At 44.5% G+C, this 20,116-nt stretch overlaps 1 protein-coding gene across 1 annotated transcript in view; it reads right to left on the bottom strand.

Annotated features, from left to right (window-relative positions):
* Positions 1 to 8,683: 8,683 nt before the first annotated feature.
* PEX10 (peroxisomal biogenesis factor 10) overlaps positions 8,684 to 20,116 on the bottom strand; it is a 45,643-nt gene continuing 34,210 nt past the window's right edge. Inside the window, exons 5-6 of the mRNA XM_040427423.1 lie at positions 19,642 to 19,777; positions 8,684 to 9,267 (exon numbers count right to left, since the gene is read on the bottom strand). Of these exons, the coding sequence (XP_040283357.1) occupies positions 9,199 to 9,267; positions 19,642 to 19,777 (205 nt within the window). The 3' untranslated portion in view covers positions 8,684 to 9,198. The remainder of the gene's footprint in view (positions 9,268 to 19,641; positions 19,778 to 20,116) is intronic.

The raw sequence follows: 20,116 nt of genomic DNA, 5'->3' as shown, positions 1-20,116 counted from the left end.
CTCTCCAGGGTCCCACTCTATGGGCCCTCTCCACCTTCCTTCTTCCGCCCTGGAGACCCAGAGCCTGCGGTAATTCAACTTCAAAAGCATGGCGAAGTTCTGCCACCGGCACAGACTCCGGTACACCGACCAAACGCAGATTGCTGCGCCTGGACCTATTTTCAAGGTCCTCCACTCGGTCATTCAGCTTTTCAGCTAGCTGGTACAAATCCTGCATCTTCTGTGCGGTGTCTGTCGCCTCCTCCTCCATACAAGCCACCCGCTGTTCCACCTCAGAAACCCTATGATCTTGTAAGTCCACCTCCTCCTTTAATTTGTTAAGTGCTGCATGCAGGGTAGTAGATAAAGAGGCTATTATATCGGGGGCTAGTTGTTTCACCACTTCTATGGCTAGTGTCTTTACATCCACCACCTTACCAGATGTTTCAAACAGGTCTAGCTGTGTGTTGGTAATTTGGGAGTCTTGTTCTTCGGCCGATGCAGCTCTCGGCGAGGGGGGAGGAAACGGCGCCATCTTAGGACTGGTCCTGTCCGCACAGTCAGTGCCCGCTACTGTCTGGGAAGTACATTTCTGCCCGCTCCTCAACAGGTAACGCTCCATACAATCTCCGGGGCCCCACTTAACTAGCGGCGACCTTCCAGCAGCTCTCAGAGAAGCGGGACTAGCAGGTATATACGACGGTGAAGCGGAGCATCAGCCACCAGCGTCTCTACATGCTCGCGCCGGAAGTCCCGACCCTATTTTAAAAGACCTTCCTCAGGGACTGATCCCCACCCCCCTTTCGGAACCATGTCTAACAGAGGTTCACTTTGGGTCAGTAGGAGATTTGTCCGCTTAGGGCCCTATCTGTTTAAGTAAAGGCTGATTCATTTGGAAGCATTTGCGCATGTTCTGGGTGTGGAAGTGGATGGTGAGCATGTTTGAGCGCCACCCACCGGCACTCTCAGGAAGTGTCTAAATGTGTACCTTCCAGTTCTGAAATGTATACCTATTGGTCAAGGCATGAGGTGGATGTACCCGCCTATCTGTCATATTATTGGGCGGCTATGTGGCATGGAGGGCAGGGTTAGCCCAGTAAAAGGTCTAACACATGTTAACAGAGACACAGAATTTCTTGGACACGAAGCAGACTGTACGCGAGTCTTCTTTAATAAGTGCTGGTTGCTTACACTTGCAAGTCTCTATATATCTAAAAGAGCTAATAGTACTTCACAAGGATCAGCATTCGACGGTACCAGGGACCTGGCCCACTACACTACTACACTAATCTGGAGTGAAACTCATTAAAGGTGCATTCACATAACCGTTTAGCTTTCCGTTCTTATCCGTCAGAAGAAGAGAGATAAAGATTTTTTTTAAAAATGGATCCAGTAATAAAAAAAAACGGATCCTGTTGCATCAGTCGTCATCCGTTTGAGCCATTTCCGTCTGAGATCAGTTTTTTAGGTTAGTTTCATACTAGCGGCATGGGAGTGCCGCTAGTTCACGTGTGCCCCTGGACTGCCGCTCCGTCCCCTTTGAGTATAATGGGGGCGGAGGCGGAGTTCCGGCGGCAGCACGGCGAGAAGCAGCCGGACTAAAAGTACTGCATGTCGTACTTGCATGTGCGCTGCTGTGGTGCCACCAGAACTCCGCCCCCATTATAATCAATAGGGACGGAGCGGCACTCCGGGGGCACACGTGAACTAGCGGCAGGACGGATCCGACAGGCTGTTCACCTGCCGCTAATGTGAAAGTACCCTTAGGGTACTTTTACACTAGCGTTTTTCTTTTCCGGCATAGAAAAGATCTGATCAGTTTTATCCCCATGCATTCTGAATGGAGAGTAATCCGTTCAGGATGTCTTCAGTTCAGTCTTTTTTACTTTTCAGGACGGAGATAATACCGCAGCATGCTGCGGTATTATCTCCGGCCCAAAAAACTGAACACTTGCCTAAATGCTGGATCCGGCATTTTTTTCCCCATAGGAATGTATTAGTGCCGGATCCGGCATTCAAATTGCTGCATTGACGAATCCGGTATTCCAATCTGCGCATGCGCAGACCTTTAAAAATGTGAAAAAAATAAATACCGAATCCGTTTTGCCTGATGATACCGGAAAAACGGATCCAGTATTGCAATGCATTTTTCTGACTGATCAGGATCCTGATTAGGTCAGAAAAATGCCTGATCAGTCAGAAAAAATGACCTGCGTTTGCATACAGTTTGCCTGAACTGCCTGCAACGGAACTGCCTGCCAGAATCAAACAACGCAAGTGTGAAAGTACCCTAACGGGAAAAAACTGCGTGCAGTACTTTTGTTTCCATCTAAAAAAAAAGGATCTCAGACGGAAATGGCTCAAACGGATGACAACTGATGCAACAGGATCCATTTTTTTACTGGATCCTGTAAAAAATGGATCCTATGCATAATTGATGCAACAGGATCTGTTTTTTTTTACAGGATCCCAAAGGGGAAATGCTTGGCTGGCTTTGGCAGTTATGTCTCATTCACACCGTCAGTGTTCAGTCAGTGATTTCCATCAGTGATTCTGAGCCAAAACCAGGTGTTGCAATAAACACAGAACAGGTGCAGATCTTTCCCTTATAACTTACCGTATTTTTCGACCTATAAGACGCACTTTCCCCCCCCCAAAAGTGGGGGAAAAATAGCAGTGTGTCTTATGGGGCGAATGCTGCATTTTGCAGAATTTTCAATGATACATCCGCCACGATGCCGCGCGGTGGGTGTATCAGCTGAGAGGGAGGAGGGGCTGGGGGCCGGCGTCTGCTTTTATAATGACAGCGGGGCCCGTGCAGTGAATGTATTCTAATACATGGGCCCCGCTCACTGTATATAATCGTATCTGTAATAGTTAATTGTTATGTATATAATCGCATAATCAGCGCCTGTATTACTTACAACTACAAGCGCTCAGTAGGTACGTCACGCGCCTGCGCCACCCACTTTATGAATGAAGCAGGCGGCGCAGGCGCGTGACGTAGTGACTCACGCTGCCAGCGACCGTCCTCCCGGCCTGCCTCCTCCCTGCTACCGAGCGCTTGTAGTTGTAAGTATACAGGCGCTGATTATCCGATTATATACAATTAAATATTACAGATACGATTATATACAGTGAGCGGGGCCCGTGTAGTAGAATACAGTCACTGCACGGGCCCCGCTGTCATTATAAAAGCAGATGCGACCCCCCACCCCCTGTATTGAGGGTCAATCACACTACAGGGACACTGTTATGGATGGGAATGGTGGTTGACACATAGCATAAGATGCTATATATGTGTCATCCACAGATCCCCCCCATAACTGTCATACACAGATCCCCATAACAGTGCCATCTAGAGACCCCAATAAGAGCCACCCACAGATCCCCATAACAGTGTCACCCACAGATCCCCCATAACAGTGTCACCCACAGATTCCCCATAACAGTGCGTCACCCACAGATCCCCCATAACAGTGCGTCACCCACAGATCCCCCATAACAGTGCGTCACCCACAGATCCCCCATAACAGTGCGTCACCCACAGATCCCCCATAACAAAGCGCCATCCTCAGACCACAATTAGTTCAAAACCCACCAAAAGCACACCTTTTGGTTCAAAATATATTTTTTCTTATTTTCCTCCTCAAAAACCTAGGTGCGTCTTATAGGCCGGTGCGTCTTATAGGGCGAAAAATACGGTATGTCTGTGGAGGCTCCAGTGCTGATGTGTGAATGAGGCTTTAGTCTGGGCAAATGCAAGAAACATGGAATTTTCAACAGGTTATAACTACTCTCCTCAAAATTGATGCTACAACACCAAGAAGGATTTGCCATAAGGTTATACAAATCGAGAAAGTAGCAGGTGTCGCTACGATCTGCAGATGAACAAATTTTCAAGCACCTAGCGCCAATCTATGGTATGTGGGAGGGGCATAAAAGCCAGATTGAAAACAAAGGTTTTTAGCCGCATGAAACCTCAAAAATCATATTAAGTCATTTGGTATGATTGTGTGATGCCTTCTGTTTGTCAACGTGCCAGTTATCACAAATGGGAGGGACAGAATGGTTGAACTAAGAGAACTTAGTTAATCGCTCCAGCAGATCGCTACACGCCTAAAGCTGAGATGTCAGCACTGTTCAATGTTACATGTCCCAGTGGTTGGGAGAACAACAATGAACGAGAATCTCTGCACGGACAGATGATCTGAGTAGAAGAGAGACATACGTATGTCCAGCTACAGGTGTTCCACTGCTCTCAAAGGCAATCATTGTGCACAGCAAGACAGTGGCAGACATGTGGGCAACAACATGAAGAGGCCTTTACAATGGAACATAATACATCCCGGAATTATGTTCTGGGGTGGCATAATGTACAAAAGCTGGACCCCTCTAGTCTTCATTTCAGGTACACTAAACAGCTCAGCATTACACTGATTTGGTCGTGGAACCAGTGGTACAGCCATTTCTCCAAAGCGTCTCAGAAGCCTTTTTCAACAGGACAACGTCAGGCCGCATATTGCTTTTGCTACTGTGAGCACCCTGCGTGGCTTAAACACACTACCATGGCCTTCAGCGTCTCGAATATTTGTCATATGACAGTTCCATGAAGATCTCATCCCTATAGACCAGACCAGTGGTCCTCAGCTCCAGTTCTCAGGTCCCACCTGCCGGTCATGCTTTCAGGATTTCCTTAGTATTGAGCAGGTGATATAATTACTCTCAATGCATCAGGACTTACCACAGGTATTCATTCTGTGGGATACTCTCAAACCATGACCGGCAGGTGGGCCCTGAGGACTGCAGTTCAAGAACTTCAAAGTATGTGTGTGGCCCCCAGCTTCTGACAGGTTTATATGATGCAGTATTTATAGTATCGGCTTCCATAGCGAGAAGGATCAAAGGGCACAGGACGTTCCAATTACAAACTAGATTTATTCACACATTATTAATACAATAAAATATTACAATTTTATTTATACAAAACAATTACTGAAATAAATCTCACCGAAAAGTTTATAAATTAGAAATACAGTCAAACAGAAGATTCTCTAGGCTCTTTAGGACGGTTTCACACAGGTCAACCAGAACTCAAAAATGGGAAGTAAAGGCTGAGATGTTCAAGTTCATTTTTCTAATTTAGAAAACCCATGTTCATATACCCAATAGGGTATTCTGAGTTAATAGATCTGTCCAGGATCCTTATCTCTTGGCCAGTGTTGAAAATTATGACAAAGCTTTTCTTGTTCTGGTGGACCTGTCCTGTACAACACACAGAACCCATACATTTGAATGGGCACTGTGTGCGTCTTAGGCTACTTTCACACTAGCGTTCGGGGCTCCGCTTGTGAGTTCCGTTTGAAGGGGCTCACAAGCGGCCCCGAACGGATCCGTCCAGCCCTAATGCATTCTGAATGGATGCGGATCCGCTCAGAATGCATCAGTCTGGCACCATTTGGCCCCCGTTCCGCTCAGCAGGCGGACACCTGAACGCAGCTTGCAGCGTTCAGGGCTCCGCCTGGCCGTGCGGAGGCAAACGGATCCGTCCAGACTTACAATGTAAGTCAATGGGGACGGATCCGTTTGAAGTTGACACAGTATGGCTCAATTTTCAAACGGATCCGTCTCCCATTGACTTTCAATGTAAAGTCAAAACGGATCCGTTTGCATTATCATGAACAAAAAAAAAAAAAAATTTTCTTTTTTATTTTTTTTTGTTCATGGTAATGCAAACGGATCCGTTCTGAACGGATCTAAACGTTTGCATTATAGGTGCGTATCCGTCTGGGCACATACCAGACGGATCCGACCTAAACGCAGGTGTGAAAGTAGCCTTAGTTCCCCCCAGTGGTTATAGCCGATTGATGGTATCCAAGCAGGAGGTCACTTTATGATAAACTTATTGTCATGGGATCATTGTAACAAATAGTAATTGTCCCAAACGGAGAACCCCTTTAATGGGAACGGGGGGGGGGGGACCTCATCCACTGCACACACAGACTATTTCCCCTCATTTGCCCAACAGATTGTATCAGGGATCTTTCATTAATAAAAGCCCCAAAAATGTAATTATTAGTAATATTATTATTATGATGATGAAATGTGAGGTTTTCAAAAACATTTCTTTTGAAATCAATATCTAGGATGCGATTGGTTGGGCTTCCTGCACAGAAGTGTTTTGTGCATGTTGGCTCAATATGGTGTGCAGGAGGAACAGTATCACAGCTGGTGGGGTTATGCTCACAATTAGGCCTCTTTCACATGAGCGAACCGGATTGTGTCAGGATCTGTGCAGGGAAAAATGCATCGTTTCCGGATTGCATCTATGGAGCCAGGGCTGCATGAAAAACTTACGATATAGAACATAATGCAAACTTTCCTGAATGCAGAGGTGATGTATGAAAAATGATGCTCATGTACAAAGACCCACAGGATTCTTGCAAGTAGATCTTCTTGCCTTTATTTAATTTATTTTTTTAACTTTTAATGCAAGGGAAAACTTGACAATGCATGCCGATTCTTTATTTTTTTTAAATTTATTTATATGGACAATGCACCTGTTTATATTGGGGATCCGCGTGACACTGATCCTAATTAATGCAGCCCCAACCATATCAATTCTGTCAATCCCCACTCACTACCATTCCATATCTGACTGTGGTAAAACACTTAGAGGACCTTTCACTAGTGTACAAACTAAAAACTAACTATATCAGTGGGCTATGAGCTGTGCGCTGTGATTGGCCAGCGCTGCAGCAAGGGACACGCCTCATACAAAAACTCCGCCCAGTACAACAGAGGGAGCTGCAGACACCAGAGCCTATACCGGGCGAACGGAGCGGCGCCCAGACATACTAGTAAGTGCAGGGGGACCCCTGGGTGCCGCTCTGCCCACTGATATAGTTAGTTTTTAGTTTGCACACTAGTGAAAGGTCCTCTTTAAGGACATCTGTCAGCAGATTTGTACCTATGACACTGTCTGACCTGTTACATGTGCGCTTGGCAGCTGAAGGCATCTGTGTTGGTCCCATGTTCATATGTGCCCGAATTGCAGAGGGAAATTATGTTTTAATATATGCAAATGAGCCTCTAGGAGCAACGGGGGCGTGGCCCTTACTCCTAGAATCTCAGCTCTCTCTGGAACTACCACGCCATCTCCTCTTTGATTGACAGAGCCAGGCATGATCACATTCATACTAGTGCAGAGGGCACAGCAGTTGCAGAGAGAGCAGAGCCTCTAGGAGTAATGGCAACTAGAGGTTCATTTGGCACATATGACCATGGGACCAACACAGATGTCTTCATCTGCTAAGCGCACATGTAACAGGTCAGCCAGTTTCATAGGTACAAATCTGCTGACAGATGTCCTTTAAGATTTACTAATCTTGTCTAAAATGTAGACCGTGTTAACATAGGAAATCTAAAGATCCGACAAAAGATTGTGGCTGGAAAATAAACCTGGTGCAACTTTAGACAGTCTAGTCTAATTTTATACCACCTCAGTTTGCATCAGAATTTAGTGCCAAAATGGCAATTTTTCAGGTACCCCCCACCCCATTGGTGCACAAGGTCCAATGGATTATTTTTTTTTGGCTTACTTGCTTAATAACTATGTCCAAAATAAGATCCACCAAATTTTTTATATTTCAGGTGCACCACAAATGTGGGCCGATGTCCAGTGTGAACACGACCTTTTGTCTGCCTAGATTTTTATATATTAAATCAAACAGATTAGGAGACAGAGGGTGTGGCATCTACAAGCGGGATACCATGGTCCCAGGATAGAATATTTTCAATATACAATGGTCATTTCTGCATCATTGTAACTAGACTCAACCCAGAGCCAGCATGACCATTTCTCTGGGAAAACACCTGTATGGGTTGTCTAGTAGCTCCTCTCTGGTACTATATGTACTGTACTGCCCCCTGTCTGTGCTGGGATGAGTTGCAGCATTATTTTATTTTTCTGGTACATGTATGTACTGTGCAAGACCCTGAAGAAGCTCCTGTCCGCACCATAGAAGTGACTTCCAGCTTTCAGCATCTATTCCTGTCGGTTTTATGTAAGGGCTTGCTCCATCTGTCTTGGGCATCTGCTTATTTTTCTTAAAACTTCACTTTTTCTTGTTTTGGGATGACATTTTGGGGCTTTGGAACTAATTACTGATCTTCCATAGAGTTATGGACTCACGTTACAACGGTTTAAGCTTACAATGGTCGGGGTGTGTGTGTGTATGTGTGTGTGTGTATGTGTGTGTGTGTATATATGTGTATATATATATATATATATATTATATTATATATATTATATATATACATACATATATACACACACACATATATACACATACATACATACATACAAAGATTTAGCAAATTGCATCATATATAGCTCACATGGCATTTATAGTTTATAAATTTATAGCAAGGCAAATGTGTTTAAAAATGGTAAAAACTTTTTATTCCTTTGACCAATGCATCTTCATTTAAGTATTCTGGGTGGGAAAAGTATCAGATCTATTTTCCTTCCAGTCTATTATTTAGATTCTCACCAGGAGCATTGTCTGACAATAGCTCTAGGATATCAGATGTGATCATGTGCTTAGAATGGCATCTTATGACTCAGGTTGTAAGATACACAAAACATAAATCACAAGCCCATAAAAACACACATGACTGCAAAGCACTTACATTTTTTTTTCAGGTTCTCTCAAAGCCAGTTACATCCCCCGCAAATAGGGAATAATGGGAGTCACCTCACTACTGATTTTATGCTGCTACGTTGCCCCATGAGGGTCAGACTAAAAATCGTACTTGTGTATTACCAGCCAACTCCTGACATTACATGTAAAGAAGCAGATAAACCATAATGCTAGCAGCCAGCAGGTGGCGACAGAGCTCAGTTGACAGTAAAGATTATACAGCTGCTGATACAATGACCATCTGAAGTTCTACAAAAATCAAACTGGTCATTTCTGCTTCATGGTTAGAAAGACACTAATGCAAGTCTTCTACAAATTATAAATTTTTCATATATCTGATAGTACAGTATTATGACGCATATATCCTGTAAACCTCAGACTGTTAGTTTGGCCTGGAGTAGTTGTACTTTCATATAATGGGTTACAAAACCTGAACCCTAAATGTGAGGAGTTAAGCAGCTGATTAAGACGATGTCTGGTGAAGCCCTTGAGGTGGAGGAAGCATTTGGGAAGCTCATCGGTAGTGCCTCAAGTAGACCAATTTCTGTGAATGAAATTTCTCCCGACATAATGGGCATTCAGCCTGCAAATGGAAGATTCATATAATAAGTACATAACTCATTCTGGACAATCATACAGTATCAGTGAGAAGTACAAGAACCAAGTTTGCACAAATAAAAAGGCTTCATCATAATGTGAATGATACTCTATATACTACATGTTTGCTCACAGTGGGAGGCGCCGTTTTAATTTAACACATGCTTTAAAACAACCCTCCAGTTCAAGAAAATTCACAAGAAAATTCACACGTCCGCAAAACGGGTCCGCATCCGTTCCGCAATTTTTGCAAAACAGGTGCGGACCCATTCATTTTCAATGGGGCCGGAATGTGCTTTCCGCATCTGCGGATCCGCACTTCCGTTTCGCCAAAAAAATAGAACAAGTCCTATTCTTGTCCGCAATTGCGGACAAGAAAAGGCATTTTCTATGAGAGTGCCAGCGATGTGCGGTCCGCAAAATGCGGCACGCACATTGCCAGTGTCCGTGTTTTGCGAATCCACAAAACATATACGGAGGTGTGAATGGACCCTAACTGGGTAATGGGCAGAACGCTTACCTCGTGCCCTTCTTTTCACCTAATCAGCTGCAGATCCGCCGATCCACTGCATCACTTCTTAGACTACCTGATGATTCCTGTGCATTTGGTGGTCCAAGACAAAACTTTTGTCCTGTGATGGGCCAGCATTGTCTACGCAAGTAGAGAGGCAAATACTGAAGCAGGGTCAGACAAGTAGGAAGTATCTTGGACTACCAAATGTACAGTGTGCATCAGGTAGTCTGTAAAGCAGTGTGGCCTTCTTTGATGGGAGAGGTGAAGCCTGGGAACTGGTGCATCTGCAGCTGAAAAGATGAAAATGACAACACCAGGTAAGTGTTCAGTATATTCCCCGGTTAATGTGAATTTGTTTTCGAGCCAGTAGGTTGCCTTAACTATATGGTGACCAAATTCAATGCTGGTGCTACAGAAATATTTGCTTCTATGTTGGATTTCTATACTTAGAAAGCTAATAAATATTGCTGGTTTTACACAGGCACGATATATGATCATAGACACAAGTAATATGTATTAACTGTCTAAGTGTAGATTAGCTATAGCCTTTTATTATGGGTCAAATGAGGTTAAAAAACAAAAACAAAATCTACATTCCTCTTCCGGCATTTGAACCTGGGACATCTACATGCAAGGGTGTCCAGGCTGTAGCCTTATCATATTGAGAAGAGTGGTTTCCTATACTTAGAAAGCTAATACACATTACTGGTGTCTTTATAATTATATATTGTGCCTGTGAATAAACCATTAATATGTATTAGGTTTCTAAGCATAGAAAACCTCTATTCTCAACATGGTAAGGCTAAACTAAGTAGTGTATATGATATGTACATGCTAGGACACAGCACTGCCCTCGGCATGCTGATGTCTAGCCCTGTCAAATAAGGGGAAGGAGGAATTGTGCAGGACACAGGGGGTCTTACAAAAGCAGTGCTCTCAAGTATTCAGCCCTCCCCTGGTGCTCCAACGTGATCATTGGCATATGAATAAAACGCAGCAGATATCTCTGCAGCTGTTTAACATACAGACAAAAGAAAGGTATTGTTTTAATCAGCATGATCCACCCAACAAGGCAGTATGCCTAGTTCAATAAGGTTGATCATGCTAACAGACTTTTTAAAGAGTTAAATATACAATATTTGCCATAAATGTAAGGGGATCCCATACCTAGGACCTCCAGTGATCATAAAACAGGATACCCAGTTTTGTCCTGGCAAAGAATGACCCTAAAATATCGTGTCTATGCTGAAAAGCTTACACCGCCGACTAGTGTAATGTGACATTCAATATAAACCAGTCAGATTTGTACAAAATGATGCAGCTGATCAGAGATGTGAGAAATATACTATTTTCAGGGTGTTTAACATTAATATAAAGCTGTTGCTACTCTTCAGTGACCCATTAATGTCAAAAATAAGATGCCAACGACGACTATGGAGAGCTGTAGATCAGGAGCACAGATGGTGTGTCACTTCTTACAGAAATAAATGAGGCGATTACAGCGCATTCTGTGTAATACGTTATTCTGGTTGTAATTCATAAGCAAACACTGCATATGGCGTAAAGCGCTCGGCTGCGGAGCATACGGCCTCCACAGCATCACTGTCATTTTGTAGACACATCGGTGACATCTGACATCCTGTAAGATCAGCGAGTGCGGAGGAATAAGGTCTGTTACACACACAACACAGACCTGGGAACAGGCTGCTAATGTCTGATTAAGAACTGCGAAATATACAAAAGAGCGTCACAGTGAAAAACTTGTCTGCCAGTGTCTGCAGATTCCATGGTCTCAGAATAAGAGAAGATGGCGGCTGGGTATCAGCACACATAATGGACTTACATTGTCTACCCTCCAAATAAATATAAGGATCACTAGGTAAAAACTTTATAGAACAATTCCTGCAAGAAAGGGTTAATTACTCTTACCGGTAATAGTTTTTTCCAATAGACCCCACAACGGCACTTACAGGAGGGTGTCCCCTTCCCAGGACAGGAAACAATGCAAAAGCACACGATTTAAAAGGCCTCCTCCCCTTACTTATTCAGTCAATAAGAGAGGACACGGAAGTTATGCAAGAAAAAAAATATGTATACAATTACATCATTTGAAGACGGCAAAAAAGGGAGGGAAATCCCAGTGCCATTGTGGAGGCTATTGGAAAAACCAATTACCGATGAGAGTAATTAACCCTTTTCCCCAGCGCCTCCACAACTGCACTTACAGGAGGATTAACAGAGTAATTTACATTAGGGAGGGACTACAGCAGAAAGGATTCTGCGGACAAAGGACAAGTCCTGGTTCCTGAGAATGTCCAATTTATAAGGATTTTAAAAAAAGTCATAGGGCTTGCCCACGTGGCTGCCCTGCAGATTTGGTCTAGAGACACTGACGTAGATTCCGCCCATGAAGATGACACTGCTCTAATAGAATGGGCTTTTATGCCGGAAGGGGGCTGAAGATCTCACTGCATATAAGCAAAGGCAATAACATCTCTGATCCACCTTGCTATGGATGATTTGCTGGCCACTTGTCCTTTATTCGGACTCCGATATTGGAGGAAGAAATGATCGGACTGCCTAAATTTACTGGTGGTGTGCAGGTAGGATACCACTCACACGTCCAAGTTGTGGAATTTTTTATCTCTTTCCGTAGTTGGAGATGGACAGAAGGAAGGTAACGAAACTTCTTGCTCACAATGAAACTTGGAAATAACTTTAGGTAGAAAGAAAGGACAAGGCCTGAGAATTATGCGGTTGTCCAGGACTGTAAGATATGGAGGCTTGTGAGACAACGCCTGGATTTCTCCAATCCTTCTAGCAGTTGTTATTGCTACAACAAAAACGGTTTTGCAGGTAAGCATCTTTAAAGAAATTTGATCAATTGGTTCAAATGGAGGTTCAGTCAGGACTGAGAGGACCAAGTTTAGGTCCCAGGGGGGAATGATGGAACGACAGATAGGAAAATTTCTTGTCGCCCCCTTTAAAAAACGCTTGATGAGTGGAGAGTCCGCCAGTTTCTCATCCAGAAAGGCACTTAACGCTGAGACTTGTACCTTGAGCGTTGCAGGTCGAAGACCTTTATCCAATCCCGCCTGCAAAAAACGTAGAACCTGAGGAATGTCTGGAGAAAGGCAATTATTTGAAAAGGACAAAAAAGCGTTCCAGGATCTTAAATAAATTCTAGACGTTATAGGCTTCCGGCTCAACAACATCATAGAAATTACAGCATCCGTCAACCACCCCTTTTTCTTTAAGGCGAGGCGTTGAGAGTTGATTTACCCTGGGATGAAATATTGGTCCTTGGTGAAGAAGGTCCGGGGTTGATGGAAAGGTCCAGAATATTACTGAAGATAACCTGAGCAACAGGGGGAACCAAGACCTCCTTGGCCAAAAAGGGGCGATGAATATTACTTGAGCTGCTTCTTTCTCCACCTTCATAAGAGTTTTTGGAATCAAATTGAAGGGAGGAAAAGCATAAAGAAGAGCTTTCGGCCATGGCTGGGATAGTGCATCTACCCATAACAGCTGGTACTGACAGGAGAGGAAGCAAAATTCCTTGGTCTGCCTGTTGTCCCTTGTGGCAAACAGATCTAGATCCAGGACTCCCGCATTTTTTGCAGGTCTGCTGAAAAATTTGAGGACCAAAATTCAGGGACCGTTCTTCTTCTTTCAAAGTCCAGCGGCTGAGGAAGTCGTCTATTACATTGTTCTCTCCTTTCACATGAACGGCTGTTAAAGGGTTTCTACCTCTAGGTGCTATGTGGGCGTAAAATCAGCACCTAGAGGCTCCGTCTACTCACGCTTTATCCCGCCCAGGTCCCCTGTTATGCCCGCCCCTCTTGATTGATGCCACGGTTCCTCACTGTGACGTAGGAGGACCAGGAGTGCATCATTCACTTACTGCGCCTGAGCCGAAACCAGAAGTGAACAGCGCAGGCGCGGGATTTAGTCAACGATGCGGTGGACCGTGGCATCAATCAAGAGGAGTGGGACGGGCAGAACAGGGGACCTCGGCGGGATAAAGCGTGAGTAGACGGATAATTAGCATATTATAAAAGTGGTTATTTTTACAAAAACAGCTGCAGGGACAAATGTTAGAAACACACTGTTATGTAGTGCTGACATTAGCGCATCGCTATATCAGTCAGCTACATAACAGTATTTCTGGTGGTGGAAGCCCTTTAAGGAAAAGAGATTATTTTCTGCCCAATAAAAAATGTCCCGAGACACTGCCCCTAGGGAACGGCTCCTGGTCCCTCCCTGCTTGTTCAGGTAGGCAACTGCTGTGGTGTTGTCTGATAACACTTTTATGTGTTTTGGAGATGGAGTATGAAGGGATACTATGACTTTGTAGATGGCTGAAAGTTCTTTCAGATTGGAGGAAGCATGTAACATATCTTCTGCCCATCTGCCCTGAACTACTCTTCCTTCTGAATGACCTCCCCATCCTGAACCCCTGGAGTCTGTTGTCACGATCATCTGTTTTTCCTGACGCCAATAGACTCCTGTCCGCAAGTTCTTGTCTAGTCTCCACCACATAAAGGACTTCTTTACGGAATTTGGAATGACAACGCGCTTTTCTAGGAAGGAATTTGTTCCATCCCAAGAGGATAAGAGGAAGGCCTGAAGCATCATTGTGTGATTCTGAGCCCATCTGACCGAGGGGATTGTAGCAGTCATAAGGCCTAGGATGGTCAATATTTCTGGTGGAGGAGGTCCTTTGGCTGCAGAACAGAGTTACTTTTTGAAGAAGATTGTTCCGTTTTTCTAGGGGTAAAAAGGACATTAGAAGATGAGAATCTAAGAGTACGCCCAGGAAGAGCTTTCTTCGGTCTGGAGATACTGCAGGTCTGATTTATTGAAGTTTATAATCCACCCCAGGGTGGTAAAGCATATTTGCACTTGAGAGACGTGGGATCGTAGAATTTCCTCCGAGGGTGAAGCGATCAGGAAATAGTCTAGATATGGAACAATCAGAATCCCCTTGAGGTGTAGATATTTTGTGACCTTTGACATGACTTTTGAAAATATTCTTGGAGCAGAAGAGAGTCCGAATGGGAGAGCTCCGAACTGGAAATGGCGTAACTGATCCCCTAGAGAAAGATGGCGATTCTTAAATATTTCGGATGACTTTGGCATATCGGAACATGGAAGTAAGTGTCCTGGAGGTCCAAAGTCACCATGAAACAATCCTGAGGGAGTAAGTTGATGGTGGATTTTATAGTTTCCATCTTGAATTTTTTGTAAACGATGATTCTGTTCAGAGATTTTAAATTTATTATCAAACGGAAGGCTCCACTTGGTTTTTGTACCAGAAATACCGGAGAATAGAAACCTTTTCTGTATTGATCTACTGGGACTGGATAGAGCACTGTTTTGTTTATAAGAGAAGAGATCTCTATTTCTAGACAAGACTGTCTTTCTTTTTGAGGCATCTTCCCGTTTACGAAAAATCGATCCGGCGGAGGGAATAAAAACTCTATTTTTAGGCCTTTTCTTAGAGTAGATACCACCCACGGGGAAGCCCCCATTTCTTCCCAGGCCAAATTCCCAACATAGCTTATGGCATCATTAATTGGGACGGGAGGAGTTTACAGAATTGAATAGGAATCCCCTTCCTCTGTCTTTAGAAGGTTGCCACTTCCTTGAACCTTCTTTTTTCTTCTGATCCAGCCTAGTTTTTTTCTGATTCTGAAAGGATCGCCTTTGGTGAAAATATCTATTCAAGGGAAAATCCTTTTTTTCTTATCCGATGCTTTTTACAGGATATCATCTAGCCCTGAGCCAAATAATCTCTTTCCTTCACAGGGGATCTAGCAAACGCGTTTTTTTGATCCAGAGTCACCTGACCATGTACGCAGCCAGATTGCTCTATGAGCCGCATTAGACAGAGCAGCTAACCTAGTGGAGAATTTAACTAAGTCCGCAGATTTTTTTACGCCTTTTATAAAATAGGTAGGGAGGAAAGGATCTCCTCCCTTGGGGTACCAGCTGCTAAGTGCTGTTCCAATTGATTTACCAGATGGACAGAGTTCTGGCTGTGCAGGTAGAAGCGATGCTGGGACGCAGCATAGCTGTATTTGTCTCCCAGGCCTTTAACAAACTATTTGATTTCTTGTCCATCGGATCTCGTAAGAGACACGTGTCCTTGAATGGCAAAGAGGTCTTTGAAATGCGGGCAACTGGGGCATACATTTTTGGCGTTTTGTCCCAGAGATCCAACTCAGTCTCAGCAAAAGGATATTTCCTTTAAAAGGAATTTGTCACAGCTGTTCTTCTTTCAGGATCTCTCCATTCTTTGGATATCAGGGATTTTAAGTTGTTATGAATGGGGAAGACCCTTCTCTTTCTCTCCCCCAGCCCCTGGAACATTTGATCTTGAACAGAGTGGATTTCTTTTTCCTCCTCAATGTTCATAGTGGCCCATATGGTCTTTAGAAGACAGTTTCCTCAGGGAGAAAAACAACGGTTTTCCTGAGCCGCCGTATAAGGAGTCCCCTTCATCTAGATCAAACGCCACATCCGAGGCAAAGGATCTGTGAGACGTGGATGGGCGTGGGGATTGTAATGCAATTTTAGAGTCCACAGCCATATTTACTTCTTCCTTTATTATAGCTCTTATGGAATCAAGGAAGGATGGAGACTCTTCTGTGACCACCTTTTCGGTGCATTTTGGACATAAGGATTTCTTTGTTGAGGAGGAAAATGACTTCCTACAGATAGCGCACTTTTTGCGTCCCGTATCTCCACCTGCCGGCTTAGGTGTCATGGTCTCTGGGCCCTAAGAATTTAAAAAAGAAAGAATTGTAGGGCCAAAGAAAAAACATTTTTTTCTGACCACCTACACCAGGGGTGAAAACACTGGGACAAACACCACAGTTCCCACGTGAAAATAAGGAAACAGATGCATAATTCTAAAAAGGTACCTAGGAGTGAAACCTAGTCTAGGATACACAATAAGTCCCCATTGGGGAGGAGGCTTACCGGGCTGAGGGCAGAGGTAGTGGGATCTCCAGGTTTTCTTGCGTCCGCGACCACCGGGGCAAGCATGACTGCTGGCGGTGAAGGGTTTAAATCTCCCTGTATGCCGCGCCCCCGGAAGCGCATTAACACGAGATTCTCTTGCCCAAGGAGAATCTCGCCTGGTGACGTCAGAATGCCAAGATCCCGCGTGATTTCCCCTTACCTGGGAGTATCGCGAGCCCGGGTTCATTACCTGCTGCAGTCCTTCCACGATGTGTGGGGAAAGGAAACAAGGCTGGGTGAGAATAAAATCATTCCTGGCACTCCAGGAGAGCTTCTACGCATCCCGAGGACAGGAAACAACGACTGAATAGGTAAGGGGAATAAATCATGTGCTTCTGCATTGTTTCCTGTCCTGGTGGCAGGGACACCCTCCTGTAAGTGCCGATGTGGAGGCGTCGGGGTAAACCCACGTTACTGCAAGATACCAAGCCTGGTTAAATCACACCAGATAGGGATGGCATATCCTTTATCTACAGTTAGAATGACCTTTTAATAAGCACTAACCTTATGGCTGGAGACTATATACGTTTCTATACACAGTCGAGTGTCATTATTATGACCACCAGCTAATATCCAGAGTAACCGCCGTGTGCAGCATGGACAGCAGCAAGACGGGCTCGGAGTGACTCAATAAGATCCTGGTAGGTTGTCACAGGTATCTGGCGCCATTCTGATTGCAGAACATCCCACAGCTGCTGGAGGGTGCGTGGGGGAGGACCCATAGAGCAAACATGAGGATGGAGGTGGTCCCACAGATACTCAATTGGGTCCAAGTCTGGGGACTTAGAGGGCCACGGTAGTACTTGGAAGTCTTGATCAGGCTCTTCCAACCAATGTCAGACGTTTCTAGACATGTCGCATTCTCATGCTGGAAGATCCCATCTGCCCCAGAGAAGACAATAGGCATATATGGGTGTACGTGATCTGCAAGGATGGATTTATACCCAAATCGGTTGGGAGTGACTTCCACATGGATGAGAGAAGGCCACAAAAACATTCCCCAGATCATAACACTGCCACCACCAGCTGGGATTCCTCCAGCAATGGTTGCAGGGTGTTTGTCCTCTGATGTTTCTTGCCCGACACATCAATGTTCATCCTTTCATGAAGCAGAAAATGTGACTCATCAGAGAAGGCAACCCTTTGGCAATCAGCAGAGGTCCAAATCCGATACTGCCGCAAAAATTAAAGCCATTTCTGCCAATGCAACTTTGTTAGCAGAGGTGCAGTGACCATCCGTCTACTTCAGAGCCCCAGTAGGGATGACTGAACTGATGTCTTAGACATATCTGGTAGCCGCCTGGTTCATTTTGGCAGTGAGCTGCTCCACTGTACCATGTCAGCCTTTCCTCACGCATCAATAGCACATGGTGCCCTGCAGTTTCCTCGTCACTTATTCACAATGGATCCATTTGTCTACTCGACATACACTTTCACCACAAGAACAGTTAAACTGCGCAGTTTCAGAAATACTGGCCCCGAAAGCTAATAATCGTCTCTTTGCAACTCTGATAAATCACCCCTTTTATAAATGAGAGCAATAAGGAATAAGTGTGCAAACAGCCTATCGCTCACCTTATGAACCCACCAAGCCAGCTCACCACACGTGCCTTCCATCATGACCTATACGCTGCCGACGTCAAATGTAGGAAGTGGTCATAATAATGGGACTATCCTCAAGACAGGCCATTAATATTTTATCTATGGGATTCTGACTCTTGGTACCCCCTATGCTCAGCTGTTTCAGAGTAGCTCTGGTGCTGGGACGACACGGCTCAATCATTGTGCAGTGGACTGAGCTGCTAACTGCAGCACTGCTCCCACTGAAGTGAATGGGAAGTATGCAGAATTCTGGCGTTAGAGCTACTCTGAAAACAGGTAAACTGCAGGGATGTAGGGTGTTGGACTCCAGCCAGAAGGTCTATCTCAGAAAACCCCTCTAAGGGCTATGGACGCCTTTGGGAACATTTTTTTAAAATTATTATTACATTCCGCTTATCTTAAGCAAAAAATAACTTTTGGTCTTTATTAAAAAATTTGACAGTTTGTCTTCTAGAGCCTTCCGTTTTACTATATGTGCAGATTGTTGCTTCTCCTTCTCACTGAATCGGTCAGAGAGATGACAGCTTTAACTGTATACCTTGTCTTTACTTTCCCAACAGCGTCTTAAAGGGGTTATCCGAGATGCCACATGATCCCACACGGCCGTCACTTCTGGGATTGCGTTCCGTACATTCTACAAGCGATTCTAGCCTGGGATTAGAACCCGCAGCACATGTGCGAGCCTGCTTCTCTTGCTAGCACTTTTGTGAGAGATTCAGACTCACGTATGTGCTGCAGGTTGTAATCCTAAGCTGGGATCACATGCCAAATATACGGCACGTGATCATGCGGCATCTCTGATATCCCCTTTAAACATTAATTTAAGCTAAATTCTTACTAAACTGCCCATTCTCATTCAATAGCTGCCAGCCGAATGACAGGCATCTCTCTCTCTCTCTACTCCCCCATACACTTTCAGTTCGTCTTTGTATGGGTTGCCATTGGGGGAAGAGGGGAGAGCAGCTGACAGACACTTCTGGTGGCAGCTTATCTCTAGGGAGATAACGGCGGAACGGCCATGTGTACGTACAGAAACAATGCACATAGAGTAAATTCACGGTATATATATATATATATATATATATATATATATATATATATATATATATATATATATATATATATATATATATATTACGGACAAGGATAGGACAGTTCCAAGATGGGAAGCTGGAGATTAGTAGTTAGATTTATAGTTAACTCTTGAGCGCTCACCTTATTATTACACCACTCGGTGATGCACTCCCAGCAGAAGAGGTGTCCACAAGGGGTTGCCGTGCTGTGCCGCCTGTGTTCTAAGCATAAGGTGCACTTTGAAGGCCGCTGGTAAGACTTCTCATGTGGTGGTGCTCTAGGAACATAAAACAATTCTAATATTAGAGTGTTGTTGACCTTTTCACAGTATTCCTGTTATGGATGCCGGATAAATGACACATCCCTAGGTCCGGTTTTAGACCCTACAGTGACCTAACCATAGATCTACAGTTCTGCAGAGCTACGGGAGGTCCGAGTGCTGCTGCTTTACTAGCAACACCAAATCCCCACTGCATCAGGCCAGGACAACAAGGCGACTGCAATGCCAAACTGTGCACATAGCTGGATTTCAGCACGGCCACATTCATTGCGATTAGTTGAGACTTTAGCAGTGCGATATTGCGTCATGTAGCCCTTGGTTTATAGCTGTCTGAAG

The sequence above is a fragment of the Bufo bufo genome, chromosome 1 (assembly GCF_905171765.1).
Source record: "Bufo bufo chromosome 1, aBufBuf1.1, whole genome shotgun sequence".
Lineage (NCBI taxonomy): Eukaryota > Metazoa > Chordata > Amphibia > Anura > Bufonidae > Bufo > Bufo bufo.
Note: the sequence above shows the minus strand (reverse complement) of the source record. Positions and strands in the feature narration are given on the sequence as shown.